This window comes from Papio anubis, chromosome 17 (assembly GCF_008728515.1).
Source record: "Papio anubis isolate 15944 chromosome 17, Panubis1.0, whole genome shotgun sequence".
In the NCBI taxonomy this organism is placed as follows: domain Eukaryota; kingdom Metazoa; phylum Chordata; class Mammalia; order Primates; family Cercopithecidae; genus Papio; species Papio anubis.
Window position 1 is genome coordinate 73,073,020 of NC_044992.1, and position 17,759 is coordinate 73,090,778.

The 17,759-nt window shown below is 52.2% G+C and overlaps 1 protein-coding gene across 3 annotated transcripts in view; it reads right to left on the reverse strand.

Annotated features, from left to right (window-relative positions):
* Positions 1 to 668: 668 nt before the first annotated feature.
* Positions 669 to 17,759, reverse strand: part of NPLOC4 (NPL4 homolog, ubiquitin recognition factor) — an 85,758-nt gene continuing 68,667 nt past the window's right edge. For all 3 annotated transcript variants that reach the window (XM_031657870.1, XM_003913560.4, XM_009191463.4), the window contains 5 exons: positions 16,748 to 16,819; positions 13,743 to 13,838; positions 12,147 to 12,263; positions 9,932 to 10,034; positions 669 to 3,206 (listed from right to left, as the gene is read on the reverse strand). In XM_031657870.1, coding sequence (XP_031513730.1) covers positions 3,049 to 3,206; positions 9,932 to 10,034; positions 12,147 to 12,263; positions 13,743 to 13,838; positions 16,748 to 16,819 — 546 coding nt within the window. In that variant the 3' untranslated portion in view covers positions 669 to 3,048. The remainder of the gene's footprint in view (positions 3,207 to 9,931; positions 10,035 to 12,146; positions 12,264 to 13,742; positions 13,839 to 16,747; positions 16,820 to 17,759) is intronic.

The following is a 17,759-nucleotide window of genomic DNA, read 5'->3' on the forward strand; positions in this document are numbered from 1 at the left end:
GGGGCCCACCCTCTCGCTGCTGGAGTGCAGAAGCCAGGACCCCTTGGTAACTGCCCTGTGGCCTGCTTCACCCCAAGACCCCCCTTCAGAAAATAGGGTTTTTGTTTTTTAGTAACCGCTCAAGTCAGCAATGAGTCACTGGCCAAAGGACAAAGTGGTGCTGAACGGTGGCTGCCAGGGCTCCTACCTGAGGCTCAGAGGGCACTTGTTCTAGACGCTTTCTATTGTCACAGGGAAGACAGCTCAAGCAGCACAGGCGTGTCACCCCCAGGCCTCGCTCCTTGCTGCACTTGTGCAGCCTGGGCTTCCTGGGTTTTTTCCTTCACCTGCTGTTTGGTTACATGTACCTGTCCACAAAGCAGTGACTCGGGAGCAGCTGTGGGGCTGACAGGTGGGGCAGATGCAGAAGAGGCACCCAAGGGCGGCCAGGCCATCAAACACTGATGCACTCTCCTCCTCCTCCTAGATGTTAACACTTTAAGAAACTTATCGAGGAGTCAAGTTTGGGAGGGACTGGCTGGGGAAGTAGAATCCCCACCTTTAAATGGTCCATGCACATACATACGCGTAAGACGGTGATATCTTGGGGACAAGTTATCAAATCCCCACACAGTGAGCAGATGCCAGACAACAGTTGAGTGCACCGGAAGGACACACTAAGACCAGGCTGTTGCTTCAGGCGCTTTTATTAGGTTCCACTGCAGGGCTGGGGTCAATGTAATGCAAATCCAAGCCCAGTGATGCACACCTGTGAGCCGAAACAGAGCCGAAGCAGGAGCACCTGTGCCCCACGAGCAGCCTGGTTGGAAGAGACCAGGTCCAGGCCCCACCTCCTCTCTGGGCCAGGAGACTGGCAGCCGCTGTGTTCACCTGGGCAGGTGTGCACCCAGTCACCCCCACTGGGTTATGGTGCTGGTAGCATGAGAGGGTGTGTCCACACCAAGGGCAGGTGAAGATGCGAGGTGGGGCTGAGACCTCCCTCCCACAACGGGAGGTGGCTGAGCCTCCCAGGGCCTGAACTCTTATAGCAGGGCTCACCCCCAAGCCTGTATGCTTAGCTCTGACTCTCTTTGGACAATAAAATAAAGTGCATTACTGAACAAAGAGTAACTCAAAACCAGAAGCAGACAAATCGCCAATGTTTTTTCTTTAGCTGAAAGACAAAAGAAAACATGAATGATGTGAATGCCGGAATTTCAGAGTGAGGGAAATGCTGGTGGAGGACAATGGAAACTAGAATAGCATGGCAGATAAGGATGAGCAAGTGGGAGAGGAGGAACTGGCAACGCGGCTGTCTCTAGAAGTCCGTGTTGTCCAGCCCCTGCCCAGTGGTGGGGAAGGCCTTGGACTCACAGGGAAGCAATGCAGGAAGCCTTGGCCACCTAGGCTCACAGCTGATCTCAGGACCAGAGACAGCAGAGGACAAAACTTCAGCGTGACAGCTGCTAGGAGGGAGAGCAGACAGCCCACAGTGGCCAAGCTGGGAGTTGTACCCGCAGCAGTCCACTTCAACCAGGCTCCTCTCCACCCCTCCAGACCCTCCACGACAGCTCTGCTATAATCAGACCCAACCCAACTGGCCCCTGGTCCCAAGAGCAGATGAGCTGCTTGGGCTTTCCACTTGGTGTCCCATGCCAGGCGGACCTGGAGGTGCCAGCCACAGTCCCGACCACTTCAGAAGCCAACAGGCAAGTGTTCTCTGTTCATAGTGCCAAGAATGTGGGAGGGTCACATGGGCTTACCCCCCAAGATGGACACAGAAGTCCCTAAGCAGTCTGTAGCTGGGCCAGCCTCTCCCGTGGGTGCAGAGCAACCCAAATGTGGCCATCATTAAGGCAAAGAAGCATCGAGATGCCCACCACTCCCCAGGTAAGAGCCGTGCCCCGGCCTGGCCACAGACGAACGCAGAGCCCACAGAGCGCACACACACAGGACCCCACCAGGTGCTGTTCCAGATCGCCCAGGCTCCCTCCATTGGTACACTATCAATTGTGCAGTGCCCCAGAGAGGTCCCAGATGGCCCTCACAAGAGGCACAGCCCCTAACACCCTCAGCCAGGCAGTGCAGTGGGATGAAGCAGCGTATTGGGGAGGGCCAGAGCATCAACACCGGCGACCCAGCTCTCCCACCCAGGCCATCGCAGGGCAGCCTCAGGGCAGGCGCCACCACTGCTCCTGCTCAGCCCGCAGTATCTGCAGCTGCTGCAGCTGTGTGGCTTGGTAGAAAAGTCTCAGGCACTGAGGTTTACTTCAAGGGAGAACTGACTGGTACCCCCGTCCACACTCATCACCCTGGACACAACCTCGGGGGCTTCACTAAAGGAGGGAAGGATGTGGAAACTAGTCTCTCTCACTCCCCTTTTGTGCAGTTTTTATCTTAAAAAAAAAATAAATAAAAGTCTTCTGGGCAGGAATTACTGGTAACTGTTATTATAACCAATGCAGACTTTAAAATCCCACCTGGACGTCGGGTGAGAGGAGGAGGGCAGGCAGCAAACCAACCTGCAGACCTGCAGAGGGGAGCTGTGTCCAGGGCCACGGCATCCCCCCCAAACAGCTCCCGGCAGAGGAAAGTGGCCCTCACAGGCAGGGTGTCTGCCACCAAGCAGTCAGACCAGGGGCAACCAAGAGCTCCCAGCCAGAAAAACGCGGGGGGCGGGGAGGCCAAACAAAAAGCATTGAAAGGAAGGAAAAGGCTGGGTGGTGGCAGCATCAGCCCCCCCTATGCTCCCCAATTGCAGGTGCCGTATAGAGGTGAGAGGTCCTTCCAACACAGTGGGGGGCTTGTCAACAGGATTAGGCATGAGGGGCCGCTCTACATTTCCAGTCTGGGACTGCACTCAGCGTGCAGAATACCAGCCGTGGCACCCGCTCTCCAAGGAGGAACGTGCTGAGAAGCTTCAGTGGGTCAGGGAGCCCAGGACAGCCAGCCCCTTGTCCCTCCAGGGCTGCCCACTGTGGGGCAGTTATAGGGAACACACTGAGCAATGCTTCTGGCTTCAGGAAGGGCTGGGCCGGGCCCGGTCCTAGCCAGCAGAGGGCAGGCACCCTAGGTCCTGGGGAGGCTGCACATCTCGCAGTGGCCCGTGCCTGGCTGGTTCATGAACGTGCAGTGCTGACAAGCCCACATGGCCGCAGTGGCCGTGTGTGTGGAGCCCCCGACGGCGCCGTACTCGTGGAGACCTGGGAGCTGCACGCCAACTGTGCCTGCAGGGTGGGAGAGAAATGAGCACTCATCATTTCTGGCCCACCAGAGACCTCCAGAGTGTGGGCACAGGGACAGGGACAGGGGCAGGCAGCTGAGAGCTCCCCACCCTCCACCTCCCACCCCGTGCTGGTCCTGCCCACGCAGCACTCCCACCACAGACACGTTTTGAAGTCCTTAATGCCCTTGGCTGTGACAGACTCAGAAAAATGCCTCCTGCACCACGGGGATTAACAGGGAGCCTGTGCTTGCTGGTTCCTTTTTGTTGCAGAGGGTGCCTCTCCTTGTGAATAACATAATTCCCTGGGAGATGTGCATTTGGGTTATTTCCAGCTTTTTTTTTTTTTTCCTGAGATAGGCTCTTACTCTGTCACTCAGGCTGGAGTGCAGTGGTGCAACCTCGGCTCACTGCAAACTCTGCCTCCCAGGTTTAAGCAGTTCTCCTGCCTCCGCCTCCCAAGTAGCTGGGACCACAGGCGCAGACCACAATGCCTGGCTAATTTTATCTATTTTTTGGTCGAGCTAGGGTTTCATCATTTTGGCCAAGCTAGTCTCAAACTCCTGACCTCAGGTGATCCGCCCGCCTTGGCCTCCCAAAGTGCTAGGATTACCGGTGTGAGCCACTGTGCCCAGCCTCCAGTTTTGAGCTAATATGAACAAAGTTGCCAGGATCATTCTTATACAATTTCTTTGTGGATCTGTGTTTTTATTTCTCTTGGATAAAAACAAAGAGTAGGCCGGGCGCGGTGGCTCAAGCCTGTAATCCCAGCACTTTGGGAGGCCGAGACGGGCGGATCACGAGGTCAGGAGATCGAGACCATCCTGGCTAACACGGTGAAACCCCGTCTCTACTAAAAAATGCAAAAAAACTAGCCGGGCGAGGTGGCGGGCACCTGTAGTCCCAGCTACTCGGGAGGCTGAGGCAGGAGAATGGCGTGAACCCGGGAGGCGGAGCTTGCAGTGAGCTGAGATCCGGCCACTGCACTCCAGCCTGGGTGACAGAGCAAGACTCCGTCTCAAAAAAAAAAAAAAAAAAAAAAAAAAAACAAAGAGTGAGGCTGGGTGCAGCGGCTCACGCCTGTAATCCCAGCACTTTGGGAGGCTGAGGTGGGCAGATCACTTGAAGTCAGGAGTTTGAGACCAGCCTGGCCAACATGGCGAAACCCAGTCTCTACTAAATATACAAGAATTAGCCAGGCGTGGTGGTGCACGCCTGCCGTCCCGGCAACTCAGGAGTCTGAGGCAGGAGAATCCCATGAATCCAGGAGGGGAAGGTTGCAGTGAGCCGAGACCCTGCCACTTCACTCCAGCCTGGGCAACACAGCAAGACTCCATCTCAAAAACAAAAAACAGGCCAGGTGCAGTGGCTCACGTCTATAATCCCAGCACTTTGGGAGGCTGAGATGGGCAGATCTCGAGGTCAAGAGATGGAGACCATCCTGGCTAACATGGTGAAACCCCGTCTCTACTAAAAATGCAAAAATTAGCTGGGGGTGGTGGCACGCGCCTGTAGTCCCAGCTACTCGGGAGGCTGAGGCAGGAGAATGGCGTGAACCCGGGAAGTGGAGGTTGCAGTGAGCCGAGATCGCGCCATTGCACTCCAGCCTGGGCAACAAAACAAGACTTGATCTCAAAACAAACAAACAAAAACCCACCTAGGAATGAGTCTGCCGGCCCACAGGGTAATAAATTGTGTGCTGAACTTTCTAAGACCCTGAGACACAGTTCTTGTGATGGCGGCACGGTTTTGCCTCCCACTTGCGAGGTGTGAGGGTTCCAGCGGTTTCACATCTTCACTCACACTTGACATGGTTGGTTTTTTTCATTTCAGCCACACTGATGGATGTGTAATGGTTTATCATGTTTTAATTTGCATTTCCCTGATGACTAATCATAGTGACTGTTCCTGCATCTCCTTTTTTTTGTTGTTGTTGCCCAGGCTGGCGTGCAATGGCACAATCTTGGCTCACTGCAACCTCTGCCTCCTGGTTCAAGCGATTCTCCTGCCTCAGCCTCCCAAGTAGCTGGGATTACAAGCACGCGCCACCACACCTGGCTAATTTTTGTATTTTTAGTAGAGATGGGGTTTCACCATGTTGGCCTGGCTGGTCTCGAACTCCTGACTTCAAGTGATCCACCAAGTGCAGGGATTACAGGTGTGTGCCACCGCGCCCGGCCTGCATTTCCTATTGTGAAACGTTTCACCCTCTGCCCAGCTTCTTATGCTCTTTCTGTTTGGTTATCAACAGGCAGAATTCTTTTGCCTTTCTGCTTGATTATCAACAAGCAGAGTTCTTTTTAAGTTTCAGATAGAAGTCATGTTGTGCGTATGTATCGCTAATACTGCGTCCCCCATCGGTGCCTTTTCATGTTTCTAACAGTGCCCTCTGATGAGCACAAGTGTTTTGTTTACGTAACACACATTTATCAATTTACCTTTTTTATGCCAGTGTTTTTCTGTGTTCTACCCCAAGGTCCTGCATCCTGCCGAAAAGAACTCCAAGGCCCTGAAGAGATTCAACTTAATAATAACTGTTTTATAGTTTTTATTTTTTTAAGACAGGGTATCGCTCTGTCATTCAGGCTGGAGTGGTACAATCATGGCTCACTGTGACCTCGACCTCCCGGACTCATGGGATCCTCCCATTTCAGCCTCCCCAGAAGCTGGGATTACAGGCGTGGACCACTCACCATGCCCAGCTAATTCTTTTGTTTATATATATTTTGTACAGACGGGGCTTCCGTGTTGTGTAGGCTGCTCTCGAACTTCCGGGCTCCAGTGTCCTCCAGCTTTGGCCTCCCAGAGTGTTAGGATGACAGTTGAGACATCGTGCCCAGCCTGCTTCATAGTTTTACCTTTTACCATTAGGCCTATGACCCATCCTGAGCTGATCTTTGTGTCTGATGTATACATGTCTGTAATCCCAGCACTTTGGGAGGCCGAGGCGGATGGATCACCTGAGGTCAGGAGTTCGTGACCAGTCTGACCAACATGGTGAAACCCCATCTCTACTGAAAATATAAAAATTAGCGAGGCATGGTGGCGCACACCTGTAGTCCCAGCTACTTGGGAAGCTGAGGCAGGAGTATCACTTGAACCCAGGCGGTGGAGGTTGTAGTAAGCCGAGATCACGCCATTGCACTGCAGCCTGGCTGACAGGGTAAGATTCCATCTCAAAACAAAACAAAACCACCCATGAGGGCCGGGTGTGGTGGCTCATGCCTATAATCCCAGCACTTTGGGAGGCCGAGGTGGGCAGATCACTTGAGGTCAAGAGTTTGAGACCAGCCTGGCCAACATGGAGAAACCGTTTCCACTAAAACTAAAAAAATTAGCTGGGTGTGGTGGTGGCCACCTGTAATTCCACCTACTTACGAGGCTGAGGCAGGAGAATCGCTCGAACCCAGGAGGTAGAGGCTGCAGTGAGCTGAGATCACGCTACTGCACTCCAGCCTGGGCGACAGAATGAGACTGTCTCAAAACAAACAAAAAACCCATGAAAAAATGCCTAGCATCACTAATCATCAGAGATGCAAATTAAAACCACAGTGAGATACTATCTTACACCAGTCAGAACTGCCTATTATAAAAGAGTTGGCTGGACATGGCAGCTTACCCCTGCAATCTCAGCACTGAGGCAGGAGAATCGCTTGAGCCCAAGAGTTCAAGACCAGCCTGGGCAATATAGTGAGACCTCATCTCTACAACAAATTTAAAAAATCAGCCAGGCATGGTGGCACATGCTTGTAGTCCCAGCTGCTCAGAAGGCTGAGGCGGGAGGATTGTTTGAGCCTGGGGAGGTCAAGGTGAGACTGACCTCAAGTGCCACTGCACTCCAGCCTGGGCGACAGAGTGAGACTCCATCTCAAAAAAAAAAAAAAAGATGGGGTCTTGCCATGTTGCCCAGGCTGGTCTCAAACTCCTAGGCTCAAGTGATCTTCCTGCCTTGGCTCCCAAAGTGCTGAGATTACAGGTGTGAGCCACCACACCTGACCTTTTTTTTTTTTTCCTCCTTTTCTTTTTGAGAGAGGGTCTCACTCTGTCACCCAAGCTGAAGTGCAGTGGCACTTGAGGTCAGTCTCACTATATTAGTTCACTGCAACCTACGCTTCCTGGGTTCAAGCGATTCTCCTACCTCAGCCTCCCGAGTGGCTGGGATTACAGGCGCTCGCCACCATGCCCAGCTGATTTTTGTATTTTTAGTAAGAGATGGGGTTTCACCATGTTGGCCAGGATGGTCTCAATCCCTTGACCTCGTGATCCACCTGCCTCAGCCTCCCAAAGTGTTGGGATTACAGGTGTGAGCCACCGTGCCCAGCCAACCCCATCTCTTAAAAAAAAAAAAGAAAAAAAAAAAGAAAAAAAAAAAAAAAAAACATGTAATCCCAGCACTTTGGGAGGCCGAGACGGGCGGATCACGAGGTCAGGAGATCGAGACCATGCTGGCTGGGCGGGAGAGCGCCCGTCTCTACTAAAAAAAATACAAAAAACTAGCCGGGCGAGGTGGCGGGCGCCTGTAGTCCCAGCTACTCAGGAGGCTGAGGCAGGAGAATGGCGTAAACCGGGGAGGTGGAGCTTGCAGTGAGCTGAGAACCGGCCACTGCACTCCAGCCTGGGCGACAGAGCAAGACTCCGTCCCAAAAAAAAACAAAAACAAAAACAAAACAAAACAAAAAACACCATTAGTTGGGTGTAGTGGCTTATGCTAATAGTCCTAGCTACTCAGAAAGCTGAAGCAGGAGGATCGTTTGAGCCCAGGAATTGAAGGCTGCAGTGAGCGATGATCACTCCACTGCACTCCAGCCTGGGCAACAGAGTGAAATCCTGTCTCTAAAAGGTAAACAAAAAAGAAAAAAAGAAGACTCTGGTGTCATTGTTAGAATCGCATAAAAGGGTTGGGTGCAGTGGCTCCCAGGTATAATCTCAGGGCTTTGGGAGGCCGAGGTGTAAGGAATGCTTGAGGCCAGAAAGTTTGAGACCAGTCCGGGCAACACAGTGAGCCCTCATTGATACAAAAAAATTAAAAACTTTTGCAGCCATAAAAAGGAATGAAATCATGTCCTTTGCAGCAATTGGATGCAGTTGAAGGCCATTATCTGAAGCAAATTAATGCAGGAACAGCAAACCAAATACCATGTTTTCATTTATAAGTGGGAGCTAAACGTGGGTACTCATGTGCATAATGATGGCAGTGCCAAGTGTGGTGGCACACATCTGTAATCCCAGCTACTCGGGAGGCTGAGGGAGGGGAATTGCTTCAAGCCAGGAGGCAGAGGTTGCAGTGAGCCAAGATTGTGCCACCGCACTCCAGCCTGGGAGACAGAGTGAGGCTCCATCTCAAAAACAAGAAAAAAAAAAAGGCTGAAAATCTATTAGGTACTATGTTTAGTACCTGGGTGATGGGATCAATCATACCCAAACCTCAGCATCAGGTAATATACCCAGGTGACGAACCTGCACATGTACCCTGTGAATCTAAAATAACAGTTAAAATTATTTTTAAGAAACAAACAAAAAACAACAACAAAATCCCAAGAATTAGCTGGGGGTGCTGTTGGGAGCCTGTGGTCCCAGTTACTCAGAAGGCTGAAGCAGGAAGATCACTTGAGCCTGGAGTCTGAGGCTGCAGTGAGCTATGATTGTGCCACTGCACGCCAGCCTGAGCAACAGAGGGAGGCTCTGTCTCTACAAAAATAAAAATTATAAAGAATTGTATGAAAAGAAAACCTCGGCTGGGCGTGGTGGCTCACGCCTGTAATCCCAGCAGCACTTTGGGAGGCAGAAGTGGGCGGATCACAAGGTCAGGAGTTTGAGACCAGCCTGGCCAACATGGTGGAACCCTGTCTCTACTAAGAATACAAAAATTAGCTTGGCGTGGTGCCGCCCGTAGTCCCAGCTACTCGGGAGGCTGAGGCAGGAGAATCGCTTAAACCCAGAAGGTGGAGGTTGCAGTGAGGCAAGATCATGCCACTGCACTCCAGCCTGGGCGACAAGAGCCAAACTCTGTCTCAAAAAAAAAAGAGAAAATGGTATAAAGGTGTTTGATATGTTATTTTGAAGGCTCTGTTAATAGAGGGATTCTAGTGTTTGTCCAAGGCTGTAGCAGCTGTTGGGCACTTTGGTATTCTCAGCTTGATAGACTCAGGACAGGCACTGGGGCTGCACAGGGCACCACGGTGCGTGAGGAGGTGCGTGAGGAGTCCCTGCAGCAATGCTGACAAAAGGTTCTCGCGGGTGGGGAGTTGTTCAGGACTTGGTGACTGAGGGTCCTGAAGACACGCAATGCCTGCAGTTCATTCTGTAGTGTCCACCAGGAAGAACATGCATGCTGTGGGCTTCTCCTCCTTACAGCTTTAAGCACTAAAGGGAAATTCTCAAGGAGACCAAAAGGTCCTGCGCTTCCACAGAGTTTCTGATTCTCTTAAGACAATGATGCTGAAAGTGCTCCTCGGATGCCTGGAGATTAGTATCTCTGATATATAGATTTATAAAATTTACAGGGCTGTGCACCTAAGATGCATGGCCTGGACAACATATGTTACACCACTGGAAACTGCCACGTGCCTGGCAGGGAGGTCGAGTCTCTAGTCTCATTGCCCACAGCAGCTGCCAGGATGCAGCTGGGGTACAGAATCCAGGGCACGACAGGCAGTGGGGAGCTGTGCAGAGTGGACTGCTCTCCAGCCGCAGCCACGGGGTACCAGGGTAGGGGGTGGGGGTACTCACTGCACAGCTGCTCGATGGTGGCCCACTGCTCAGACCTCTTCCATGTCTGGGCGAGCTCCTCATTTCTGGTCCGCACAGCCTCCAGCAGCAAGCTGATGCTGTCCTACAAGAAGCCAAAAGGAAGGTTCCACTTTGCTGTGCAGCTTCCTGCTGGGACAGGTTTCTTTTTCCCCAACACTAAGACATATTTCCGAGGACATTTTAAAAATCTTGCAGGATATCACTATAAAATGTAAACTGTAGGCCGGGCGCGGTGGGGCTCAAGCCTGTAATCCCAGCACTTTGGGAGGCCGAGATGGGCGGATCACGAGGTCAGGAGATCGAGACCATCCTGGCTAACACGGTGAAACCCCGTCTCTACTAAAAATACAAGAAAATTAGCTGGGCAAGGTGGCGGGCGCCTGTAGTCCCAGCTACTCGGGAGGCTGAGGCAGGAGAATGGCGTGAACCCGGCGGGGCGGAGCTTGCAGTGAGCCGAGATCGCGCCACTGCACTCCAGCCTGGGGCACAGAGCAAGACTCCGTCTCAAAAAAAAAAAAAAAAAAAAAAGTAAACTGCCACAACTTAAGTGCTAAATTGAACTAGAATTTAAATTCCTCCCAAATAGGCCCAAGCAGGCATCTGTGCCTCTGCCGTGCACTGACAGTGCTCAACAGCCCAGACGATAGGAGCTCATGCCTCTCGTCCTGGAGGCTGGGATGGAGGGCGGAACCCTGGCTGTGAGACGTGTCCTCCTCCCTTACATTTCATCCCCCTGCCTCTTTCTCTTCTCCATCATGTCTGGAAAAAGGCACTCTCTATCCTAGCCTTCCGGGTCAAAGTGCAGGGGATTAATGCATTAAGGATGGGCACGGTGGCTCACGCCTGTAATCCCAACGCTGGGAGGCGGAGGCAGACGGATCACAAGGTCAGGAGTTTGAGACCATCCTGGCCAACACGGTGAAACCCCGTCTCTACTAAAAATACAAAAATTAGACGGGCGTGGTTGCGGGCACCTGTAATCCCAGCTACTCGGGAGGCTGAGGCACGAGAATCACTTGAACCCGGGAGGCAGAGGTTGCAGTGAGCCAAGATTGTGCCAATGCACTCCGGTCTGGGCAACAAAGCAAGACTCTGTCTTAAAAAAAAAAAAAAAAAATCATATATGAGAAACGGATAAAGCCTTCAGGAGCTCTCAGTACCTCCAGAGAATGTCTTCCAACAGATGACTGCAAAAATAGTGCAGTATACTAGCAAGGTGGCTCTGGTGCAGAGGAGCCTCACCTTTTACCACCTGTCCAGACAGATGGGCAGCAGCTGAACCTGGGAGCAGGAGGTGCAGCTCCCTGGGCTGACTAAGGAAGGCACAGGCAGGCAAGAGGCACACGGTGCCTGATGTCAAATACCCGAGTGAGTGGTTTTGAGACAAAATACAGACACAAAATAAACTAGCAGGATACAAGAACAGCTATAGGCTTCCTGACAGAGAAAGGCCGGGGGAGGAGGAGCCTCTCCATTCTGTCTCCTTCAGGGAAAGGTCCTGAGTCAGTGGCGGAGCAGCTCAGAAAGAATTTGCTCCTTTCTCTTTGGCATTTCCTGTCGGCTTGAACAGTGAAGAAAAAGCCAAAGTTGGACCCCCACACATGGCACATGCAAGAACCTCCTGGGAGCTGCTGCCCACTGCCCTCCGACTACCCAGAGCAGCCGCTTCTGCAAAGCACTCGCCCTCTTCTCCCCCAACGGTGCCTCTTAAAAATGCCAACTGTGCAGCTGTGAGCTTGGGGTCTGGAAGCTGGCCAAGCCTTCTGGGCCAAGGCAATAAAACCAGAGTTGATTTGGGAGGAGGGGAGATAAGAGTAAAAAGCAGAGGCTGTGACTCTGAAACTGTTAGAACAGGAATTTTTTAAACTGTCTAACTCTAATGCTGGAGGCAGAGCTAAATCACCTCTGCCTGCCATCCAATTGTAACAGATGAAACCGTACTTCCTCACAGAGGTGCAGACACTCAGTGAAAACGCTAAAGGTGAAAAAATTCATCTTTCTATCAACAAGCTTCTTGTGAAAAGCTGCTGCCTACACTCTGCCCACAGGACAAATGAGGGGACAACATGTGACCCCAAGCTTTGACCCAGTTTCCCAGTCACACTCTGGTCTGTGAGGAAAGAAAGCAAGACACAGGCATCTCCTGGCGGGCAAAGCCCACTTGCTCAGGCAGACACCACACTTGGGCACGCACCTGCAGAGGCATAACTTCATTGGTGACCAGGAACAGCAGGAGGTGGAAATCTGAGATGGTATCCAAGAACACGGATGAGGTATTCTGGGACAAATAGGTGGCCAAGCTATGGAAGTCCTAGAGGGACAGGAATAAACATGAATGTTCCATACAGTTCCCCAGTGCCAGACCCCGAAACAGAGCCGTTTCCTACTAAGATGTAACTCAATACACTGAATGCTGAGAGGCACCTCTCCCTCTGCCTCTGCAACCACAAACAGGGTCCAAGAAAGAGGAGCAGGCAGCTGCAAAGCAAGCTCTTGCCCTCTTCTCCCAAGAAGATGCTCTCGGCACACCTGACTACCCAGATGTGCAAGAAGACACACTTCTAAAGCTGACTCAGACTGGCCAGGTACGGAGGCTAACGCTGTAATTCCAGCACTTTGGGAGGCAGAGGCAGGCAGGTGGTCAGGAGTTCAAGACCAGCCTGGCCAACATGGTGAAACCCCGCCTCTACTAAAAATATAAAAAAAAATTAGCCAGGCTTGGTGGTGCGTGCCTATAATCCCAGCTACTTGGGAGGCTGAAGCAGAAGAATCGCTTGAACCCGGGAGGTGGAGGTTGTAGTGATCCAAGATCGCACCACTGCACTCTAGCCTGGGTGATAGAGTGAGACTCTGTCTCAAAAAGAAGAAGAAGAAGAAAAAAAGGTGACTCAGACAGAGACACAGTCAAACAGAGGGCAATGTACCCTGGCCCCCAGGTGAAGAGTGGGCTGTGGGAGGGGCCTGGGGCCCCCTTCAGGGCAGGGAGATGCATCTGGCTTTTCCTGTCGAACTGTATTCTCCATAGAGGGTGGCAAGAGGGAGGAATGTGCAGGGCAGCCGTGATGCAGCACAGATATCTTCAGCAGAACCAAACACAGAGCTTCAAGAGTGCACCCTAATAATTGGCTTTGCGCCTCTACGAGCACCCCAAGTTCCCTGGGCGGATGGGCACTGAGGAGACCAAAGCACAGAAGCTTTGTCAGCCACTGAAGAAAACCTCATCATAGACATTCTTTGACCACCTTCTGAAATGTCTGTTAGCAAGTTATGATTTAAGAACAATTGTGTGTACGTAGCCTGTCTACACAGTATGCAGAAGGCATGACAGCAAATCGGACCTGGCCTGATCTGCTGGTGAGAGCAGAGGCCAACACGTGAGCCACGCTAAACAGCAGATCAACACTACACATGGGAAAGCCGAGGCCAGGACGAGGGGCGACACAGCCCCAAGGTGCCTGAGCAGGTGACCAGGCAAGGGCCAGGCCAAACCAACAGTGACGAGGCTGCTGGCAGAAGACACAAAGTGACACATTTGGGAAAATTACGAGGTCCACTGAGGATGGGACCAGTCTGAGGACGTCAGGGGCTTAGCCTTTGTGGCTGTCCATCACCCAGCCACAGGAAGGGCGTCCACCTGACCAACAGTGCCCCACAGCAGGCCCCAGCTGACCTGTCACGCGAATGCATCGGGAGCGTTTGAAAGCTTGATGTTTTCTGGAAAAACAACACTGACACTAGATAAGCAATCAGCAGTTACCTTAAATTATGTTTCTAAAGACAAAGAGCTCACCTGTGTCTCACCCAATACATCCCGGTTTTCAATAGGAAATGGATTTTGCGAAATAGAAAAAGTGTAAACTGGATCCTTGGGGAAAGTTGTTGTGATCTAATGAAGAAAAACATAAACCCATGATAAATGAGGCTGAAAATGGTGTGGCCAACTCCCAGCCAGCCCAAAGCATCTCCCAGAACCCGAGTTAATGACTCCCAGCAATTCTGAGAGAGTTCTACAAGCTCTCCGTCGAAGGGAACCGTTATCTATTAGTGTCATCTCTAAACAAACACTTTGAAACTCTGCCATCTTGGAGGCAAACTACACCATATCCGGGCAGCCTCTGGCCTGTGCACTGGCCTCGACATCCTCCAAAAAGGGCACTGGGACTCCCCCCGCGGCACAGCTTCCCTTCACGCAGGTTCTCTCCCTCTGCTATGGAGGAACTAAAGGCAGGTTTGACCCCTTGTCCAGGTGACAAGAAGGGAATGGAAGGGGCCAGGAGGCTGTTAGGAGCTGACTTTGCTGAAGAGAAATTCGTGTCCTTGGATTTGGAGGGCACATGAGGAAATCAGCCAGCTTTCAAGAAACAAAGCACCCTCCAGCAGCTTGCTAAGCCCCTTCTGAATGCTGGGGGCCACTCCATGGAGCTGTGGGCTTTTCCAGGCAGGGGTGAATATAAGGCCCTTGAGGAACACAGGGTTCAGCTCTTCTCTCTCCCTCACAGCCGATACCCAAAGGCCAGCTAAGTACTTCAGGGGCTCAGACAGGCCTTAATGACAACAGAGGGCATTTTGCACCTAACATATAATCAATAGAAGCTACACAGACAGTGGTTAAATGTGCAAGAATCAATAGAAATACAACTTTCATTCTTCGTGACAGACACCCCTCCCCAAAGCAGCACCCGAGCTGAGTTGATGCTGCTTTTCTCTGCAACAGAACAGCAGCAGCCGAGGTCACACCTCTTCCAGATTTAGGGGAACTATTCTGGTTCCTTTGGGACTGTTTCTAAAGAATGAGTGTGGTTCTGCTCTGTTTTCTGCATCAGCAAAGGCAGTGAGTTGCTGTTGAGCTGGCTGGCCCAGGATTTGCTGTGCCAGCACGAGCGGCTCTGGAAGGACAGCTGAGCCACCGGCAGCATCTCTGGCCTGAGCTGGCCCTTCATGGGCAAGCGGTGGGGCGGGGCATGAAGACTCGGGCCGCAGTGCCACATGTCGGCTACATGGCCTCGTCAGTTAGGGATCCTGGACCTCACTTTACTCTTCCTCGAGATGAAGACGATCAGAGTACTCGCCTCCTGGGTGCCCAGCACAGGGCTGGTACACATAGTGTTGGTACACACAGTGCCGGGTACCAGGTGAAGACAGGGGAGGTGCTGACCTCCTGCAGAGACAAAAGCCTGGCCTGCTCAGGCGTCTCCTTTGGGAAGGCCTAGAAATGGGGAGGGCAGCACCCCCAGAACACGTGCTAGTGAGCGAGCTAGTGGGACCACCGGGGTCTTGCTGGCCCTGTAACTGGCCCTTGGAGGGTAACAGAACCAAAGTCCACACAGCCCATCCCAGATGTCCCAGGCAGGGCATCAGTTCCCATCTTAAACACTGAAGCCATTTCCCTACCCTACCCATCGTCTATCAGCCAGATGATGCCCCCAGAACCCACAAAGAAGCCCCAGGAACACTGGCTGGTGCCTTTTCCTGCCTGCCCAGCCATCCCATCCCAAGGTTTAAGAACCCTGACCCAGGCCAGCGCCTGTGACCCGGGGCTGGGCATGGAGCTTGACACACCTCTCTGGGCACCTGCTCTCAAGGACTCCTCATGCCTCACTTCCACAGGGTCAAGGAGTTTGGGCATCACAGAGCAAAATGCTCTCCCAAAAACAAGAACTTCTGAAAAACTGCACTAAGGCAAAAACTTAACTTCCTTTATAAAAGAAGAGGAAAGGGGTGGGGAGGCCGCTCGGGGTAGAAGACCTGAGAAAGCTGGTTTTAAATCATGCCGGCTCCTCCTGGGTGTATGCTCCATCAATCTGTTTTCATCTTAATTACACCCCAGGTAGTCTAAAAACCAGATGCCTCCACGGCCTACGTAATAAATATGTTCTCGGGAGCTGTCAGTTGGAATGGTGCATCGATGGGCTTGGCTCGTGGGGACCTGCTGCTCCGAATGCAATGATATTTTACTGCCTGAATCACATGCCCATTCGAGCTCAAATGCAGCCTGAATAGATCCTGGCACGGCAGCAGCATAGCAAATGAGCTGCCTCCCGTCCACTCTGGACAGAGCTCTGGTGGGGCTGATGCAAAGACTCATCTTGCCATCCTTGCTGCCCTGTGGCCAATGGCACAGCCATATCTCCATGACCATAAAATGCCTCCAGAAAGGAGCTGAGACACTGGGAAGATGTGGAAGAGCCAGGGGCATTTGTGGCTCCTGGAATTCCACCCAGTAAACCACGCTGATCCCTGACTCAAGAACACTGAGTCACAGGTGCGTCCCCTGGGGCCCACCCTGGACGAAGTGGCCCGGACGCACTGTGGGCTGTGGCAGCTGTGCTGGGGCCAGGGCAGCACCTGCACGTGCAGGACAGCTGACAGCCACACACCAAGCATGGCACATCTGGACAAGACTGCTTGATGCTCCGGTGACTGGAGACCCAAGCAATGGCAGTTCACTGCCTTCCAGAGGCTCCCTAGCCTGGGGTCGGTGGTCCTTTGTACTTTAGTATGGGGACAGTTAACCCCTAGGCTGATGTCAAGGAAATAAAAACCTGAAACTACAACAAAAAGCCATTAAAGCTGTGAGCACTTCAGCAACACCGCACGCTCAGTGACTCTACAGCAACACCGCACGCTCAGTGACTCTACAACCACTCCTGGGTGCCTGTTATGGGGTGGGCACAGCACAAGGCAGAGGGTGCCTTAAATTGCAGCCTCCTCCCTTGAGCAGCCACCACCCAGCAGTCCCACCTCCAAGGCGCCTGATGGGTCTGTCTGCCCAGGCTGTGCATGGGGGGCACTTACATCTATGATGAGATACTCCACAGGCAAGGGCCGGGCCAGCTGGGTGATCTCGTTGCCAAACTTGTCTACGTCCTGCAATAGTCAGAGGGGAACAGCAGTGAGCAAAGGCGATCAGTGGTGATGATTTTCCTTTCGCATGCTTGTCTCACCCTTTATTTTTATTTATTTATTCTTTGAGACAGAGTCTTGCTCCGTCTCCCAGGCTGGAGTGCAGTGGCGCAATCTCCACTCACTGCAAGCTCCGCCTCCCAGGTTCACACCATTCTCCTGCCTCAGACTCCCAAGTAGCTGGGACTACAGGCACCCGCCACCACACCTGGCTAATTTTTTTTGTATTTTTTAGTAGAGACGGGGTTTCACCGTGTTTGCCAGGATGGTCTCAATCTCCTGAACTCGTGATCTGCCCGCCTCAGCCTCCCAAAGTGCTGGGATTACAGGTCTGAGTCACCGCGCCCGGCCTTCACTTTTTAAATCACTACAAATCTTATTGAAGTGTATGGATAGCACAAAGGAAAACATGCGTATTTTTGCAGTGAAACCACCTTCCACCATTTCTTGGGGCTCCTTATTATAACCACAGCCTGAGAAAGCGGTCAAGCTCTCGGGCACTAGGACTCCTCGCCGGGAGAGCACATCAAATGCCTCCCCTCCACCCACGGTGCTTGGCCTGGCACTCGGGTGCGATCTGCGACAGGCAGAAGGGTCCGCGTTCCCCTCAGGCTGGACCCGTGCCCTGTCCATCCTCCAAAAGCACATGAAGCCTCACAGTCTGAATGCTAACTCTTAGAATCTCGCTCACACCTCTGAAAACCCGACTTTCCAGAAACCGAGTACTTGGACATGAACAGAGTAAAGGCATGCACAAATGAGCGCACACACACACAAAGACACGGGAGCCCCACACCAATCTGTCAAAGTCTCAACTTGTTTTGCTTTGTCAGATGCACGGAACATAAAGTTTAATTATGGGGAAAAACGGCCAGCATATGTTCATTAATCATAAAATGACAAT